Source organism: Bison bison, unplaced genomic scaffold (genome assembly GCF_000754665.1).
Source record: "Bison bison bison isolate TAMUID 2011002044 unplaced genomic scaffold, Bison_UMD1.0 scf7180017864527, whole genome shotgun sequence".
NCBI lineage: Eukaryota > Metazoa > Chordata > Mammalia > Artiodactyla > Bovidae > Bison > Bison bison.
This window is the reverse complement of record NW_011495078.1, coordinates 11,979,851-11,985,383: the sequence shown is the minus strand read 5'-3', so window position 1 is coordinate 11,985,383 and position 5,533 is coordinate 11,979,851. Positions and strand designations below refer to the sequence as shown.

General features: G+C 48.9%; 1 protein-coding gene across 1 annotated transcript in view; it reads right to left on the bottom strand.

The window, feature by feature from the left end:
* Nucleotides 1-5,533, bottom strand: part of STK24 (serine/threonine kinase 24) — an 86,467-nt gene that overhangs the window by 19,885 nt on the left and 61,049 nt on the right. The window contains exon 3 of the mRNA XM_010831509.1: nucleotides 5,015-5,071. Coding sequence (XP_010829811.1) covers nucleotides 5,015-5,071 — 57 coding nt within the window. The remainder of the gene's footprint in view (nucleotides 1-5,014; nucleotides 5,072-5,533) is intronic.

Genomic DNA, 5,533 nt, shown 5'->3' with positions numbered 1-5,533 from the left:
AACAGTAGCTGACTTTATTTTTTGAGCTCCAAAATCACTGCAGATGGTGATTACAGCCATGAAATTAAAAGACGCTTACTCCTTGGAAGGAAAGTTATGACCAACCTAGATAGCATATTAAAAAGCAGAGACATTACTTTGTCAACAAAGGTCCGTCTAGTCAAGGCTATGGTTTTTCCAGTAGTCATGTATGGATGTGAGAGTTGGACTATAAAGAAAGCTGAGCGCAGAAGAATGGATGCTTTTGAACTGTAGTGTTGGAGAAGACTCTTGAGAGTCCCTTAGAGTGCAAGGAGATCCAACCAGTCCATCCTAAAGGAGATCAGTCCTGGATGTTCATTGGAAGGACTGATGTTGAAGCTGAAACTCCAATATTTTGGCCACCTGATGCGAAGAGCTGACTCATTTGCAAAGACCCTGATGTTGGGAAAGATTAAAGGCAGGAGGAGAAGGGGACAACAGAGGATGAGATGGTTGGATGGCATCACCGACTCAATGGACATGAGTTTGGGTAAACTCCGGGAGTTGGTGATGGACAGGGAGGCCTTGCGTGCTGCGGTTCATGGGGTTGCAAAGAGCTGGACACGACTAAGCGACTGAATTGAACTGATGACATGTATACACACATAGGGGTTTTCATGGTGGCTCAGTGGAAAAGAATCCACCTGCCAATGCAGGAAACACAGATTCGATCCCTGGGTCGGGAAGGTCCCCTGGGGGAGGAAATGACAACTCACTCCACCATTCCTGCCAAGAAAATCCCATGGACAGGAGCCTGGTGGGCTACAGGGTCCTGCCTGCCGTCACCACAGACCAGGACGGTTCACTACACACCTCAATCTGCAGAACCGAATTCCTCCCCAAGTTATCTGACTTGGAGTCTTGTTCTGAAGGAACACACTGACTGCTCCGAAGCACACAAGTCTGGAAGCTCCACCTTGTCTGCCTTTGCGTCTAGTTCTGAGTTCGTAGATTGTGGGAATTTTAATACTCAAGATGAAGAAAAGTGCACTTTTCTCATAACTGAGGGCAAGAGGAGGAGGAGGCAGAGGAGCTGGCAGATGTGCCCTCCTCCCCGGCATGGAGCGCAGAAGGCTCACCCCACCGGCCACACCGCTGTCTCCGCACAGGGCTTCTCTCTCCTCCGCCAGCACAGTCACCCGGGCAGACAACCCGCAACATCTGGCTGCACCCCCTCCCTCCCACGATCAAGCATCCGGAAAGGAACGGCGTGGCAGCCTGGAGTCATCTCACCCACGGGAGGTAGGAGCCGAAACCTCTCCCCTGGGCCATTTGAGAGCTGGCTCTCTGACTGATGCATGGATGGTTATGCCCTTTTCTGTCTGGCCCAGACCCCACCCACCAGTGAGTCACAGGCAGGGGGGAGAGAAAGACTATTTACAGAGCAGGCAGGCCCTTCGAGGGTCAAAATTCACTGTAAAGGGCGTCCAGTTGTTCCCTGGAGCGCAGAACTCCTCAATTCGTGGGGACTCGCTTTCTCCACCACTAACAACACGTTTCCAAGCAGTCTCTTCAGTTAAGAGGACTGTGGAACTCTTCCAATAATCTCTATAAAACAAAGATTCGGGGGGCGGGGGGAAGGATGCAGAATGCTCTTCATCTCTGAGAAAGAAAGTGGAGTCGCTCAGTCGCGTCTGACTCTTTGCGACCCCATGGACTATAGCCTACCAGGCTCCTCTGTCCATGGGATTTCCCAGGCAAGAACACTGGAGTGGGTTGCCATTTCCTTCTCCAGGAGATCTTCCTAATCCAGGGATTGAACCCGGGTCTCCCGCACTGTAGGCAGGCGCTTTACCGTCTGGGCCACCGGGGAAGTCGCTCCTTGTCTCTGGGTGACCTCTAATCCCTCTCCCAAGTCTGTCATCCCTCCCTCCTCTTATGAGACCCTCAGCCTGCGGGCGGCCGCCCACCTACAGACCACGTCTGCTGGCCTCTGTGGCCACCAAGTCTGGCCACATGACCAAGCTCTCACCAAAGGAATATAAGCAGAAGAGCCCCTTCCTAGTCCTAGTCTTGGCTTTCAAACACTGGCTGCCGGAGAGGACAAGGACTTGAGACCATAGGAAGTCACCCACGGCAGCAGGGCCCTGACGACCACGTGGCCTGAAGGCCAGTGAGCCCACGTGCGGGAGAGAACTGAGTTTCCCATCTCCTGTGAGACTGCTTGGGGCGGCCACCACAGCAGCTTGCCCTAAACATCAATGCGTATGTCACCCTGCTTCTTAAAACTCATGCTGCATACTCGTTTTTTAAGTTTGTCAAGCATCTCTGCCTGAGTGACGGTTCACGTGGCCTTGTTCTTGTGTGTGCACTTAGTCGTATCCGATTCTTTGCGACCCCGTGGACTGCAGGCCCTCCAGGCTCCTCTGTCCGTGGGATTTTTCCCTGCAAGGACACTGGGGTGGGTTGCCATTTCCTCCTCCAGGGCATCTTCCGACCCGGGGATCGAATCGTGTCTCCTGACTGGCACTTCTTGACCACTGCGCATGGGAAGCCCCCTTATGTAGTCCAGCTGCTTCACGTAGCCCAGTTCCTTCTTAATTAGATTCCTTAGATTCTGCTGTAATGTTGACATCTTGTGATCACTGAAAAATCTCTCCATGTCAGACCCCCTGTTGCTAATCCTCATTCCCCTTCTCCCAGCTGACTTCACGCTACTTTCCCTTCCTTGTAGCACTTCCCCACATGCAGTATAATCCTCTGTCTGCCTCCACTCGGAACCTCAACCACAGATGAAAAGAAAGGAAAAGAAATTGCTAGCTACGCAACACGCTCAAAGGTAACCTTGGGTGAAGGAAGGCGCCGTCTTCCTGCCCCAGGCTAAGGTGTCATTGAGACTACTGTCTTACAGCCTCAGTAAAAAGGCATGATGACTAAAATGCAGAGTGAAAAAGGCCATCGGGCCTGTGGCCTCACGTTAGAGCAGCTCCGGTGCTTGAAGACGAAGTTATGTCTCTACAGCGAGGACAGCGCCAGTGAGACCTGTGTGCTCCAGCAAACAGCAGAGCGCTGCCCTGAACAAGACAAGACACGGTCATCTCTCCCCGACGGGCCTCACGTACAGGGGCCGCTCCAAAGACACACACACACGCGCGTCAGCACCATGTCCCTTAACACAGACGCTAGATAAAGCAAGGCGGAATTTTTCAAAGAAATGTCCCAAACCCGTTTATTCAACTACCGTCATATGCAGCCATACTCCAGTTTTTTAAATCTTGTATAAACACTTGATAGACTCTCTCAAAATAATCCTAATAATAGTCTTCAACATTCAAAACATAAATAAATAATCCTTGTGTCTCATTATTATTAAAGTGCATCTTCTTTGAGGACTGGAGTCAGGACAGCAAAGAAAAAAAAACGTAAGAGATTAAGAGAGAAATGACAAAGAGGGCTTTGCAGCTGGTCAGCTCCATTTGCTGGCTGGGACACCTAATTTCTGAATGTTTCTGTTTCCTCAACTAAAATAAGATGATTTGGGGACATTCAAAAAGGGTGCCTGGAGCCACTGATGTAAGAAGGCGGATGGCTCTTTGCTGGGACTCACACCAGATGGGATTTTTTTCTAATAAGAGGAGAATTCTACGCTGCCTTGCAAACTGCCATGTCCATGATTTCACAGACTTCAACTCAAAAATCCAAAGAAAGTTGCCACTAAATAAATTCAATTATGGTGGCATTAGGAATGAATAAATAAAGCATCTAGAGACTAGAACTGCTGCTCTGAAGAGCTCAGCGTTGGGAAAGCATCTCCACAAATAACTTCACACATGACACAAATGAAATTCACTTAAGATAACGGTAAATCTAATTATACAAAATGAGGCAATTTTCTACATTTCTGTAGTAGTTCTCAAAAGGGTAAAAAAAAAAAAAAGAAAGCTCTCTGTGTAATACATATATTTATGCAAAAACAAAGCGAGTCATAAAGTGTATCCAGCTGTTTTGTCACTTTCCATTTAAATACAATTGTTGGGACTGTGTTAAATTTTTTTCTTGAAATTTCCTTTCAAACTCTATTTTGACCGATTGCTTTTATGGTTTATAACATTATGTGATTTTTTAAAAATGGGTACAGAGCCTTTTATAATACACACAGTTTTAGAGGTTTACCTTCCCCCGCGGGCAGGGAACAAAAGGGTGCTGATTACGCCGATTTCACTGCATGACCACATTGGGGTGAGATATCAGGTGCTAAACAGCCGTGTGAGATCTTTTAAAAATCTTTGTTTTGCATATACTGTGTTTCAAGGATGACCCAAGTAATGCTTATGATCTGCTGGTGATCCCTGAGCATCTTGCCTGAGGCCAACATGTAACCGTGTTTTACCTATTCGTGAGAAACGAATTGCAGACCACGACTCTGAGGTCATCCTACACTGAGCTGCCACTACCGTGTGTGGGGGCCAGGCAGCTGGGTGCTGGCCAGGCAGGAGACACCGCCAACCGGCAGGGGTCGGCTCCCCCAGAAACACACTGCGGGTGCAGCGAGGCCCTCTGCATGCGCACCCAGGAGACAGACGTGCGTTCACACGTGGCCTGACCACCGCTCCCACTTGTGACGCTGTGCCTGTCTCTTACCCCTGAAACCAAATTTTAATTTTTTAAAATTCTAATGAATTATAAACGAAAACGCTCCACACAAGTTTTAGAAGTGAAGTTACCATCTGAAATGGGAAAAAATGATGGTGTTTGAATGCCACAAAACTTCAAACCAGTTTTAGAAAATTAGAAACTGTTCTGAGGTCAGACTGAGCAGGCAACACCTCTCGTGGCTGCGTGGAATGAGTTCACTGGTTTCCCATGATACAGCAAAACCTGGCTTCACAGGGAACCTCTACTTTTCAGCAACGTGTCAGGAGCAGAAATCTCTATTATAAGAAACATTTTGGCCCTTTTTTCATGCAACTGAAGAGGGAGACAGAAATGTAAACAGATTCATCTTTAAAACCAAGACCACTGCTGCATGTTCAACATCCGACGTGATACTTACGAGGTCCAGTGCAGAGCCCCCGCCAAGATATTCCATTATTATCCACAATTTAGTGTCCTGCAAAGACCAAAAAAAAAGAATGAAAATTACTTAACAACAAAAAAAAAAGAGACAAAAATATTTTAAATAACCTAAAGGTATTTTCCACTGTGATTCTCAAACTAGAAAATTTTATAAATACGTTAACAGCAGGTAAGGCACCTCCAAGTGAGAACTGTGTGGGGAAACGGGGCTGTGTCAGAGGGACCCTGCACCAGAACCCCCTTGCCCCGGGTTCCACACCTGCTGCAACAGGGCTCCGAAGGGGGGCCCCTTGTGTTCACACAACATCAGCGGGTGACCTGGCACAGGAGGGTCGGAGGGGAATCGGCCTTCAAGGTCAGGCCAGGCCAGCAGCAGCCACTCGGGTCCGGCCCTGGGGGTGAGCCAGGAGGCGCCCGGAGCGCAGGGCCGGGGACAGGCCACCTCCCTCCGGCCTGCTGCTCTGAGACGCGCGGTGGGGACAGGTGGCTTGGCTGG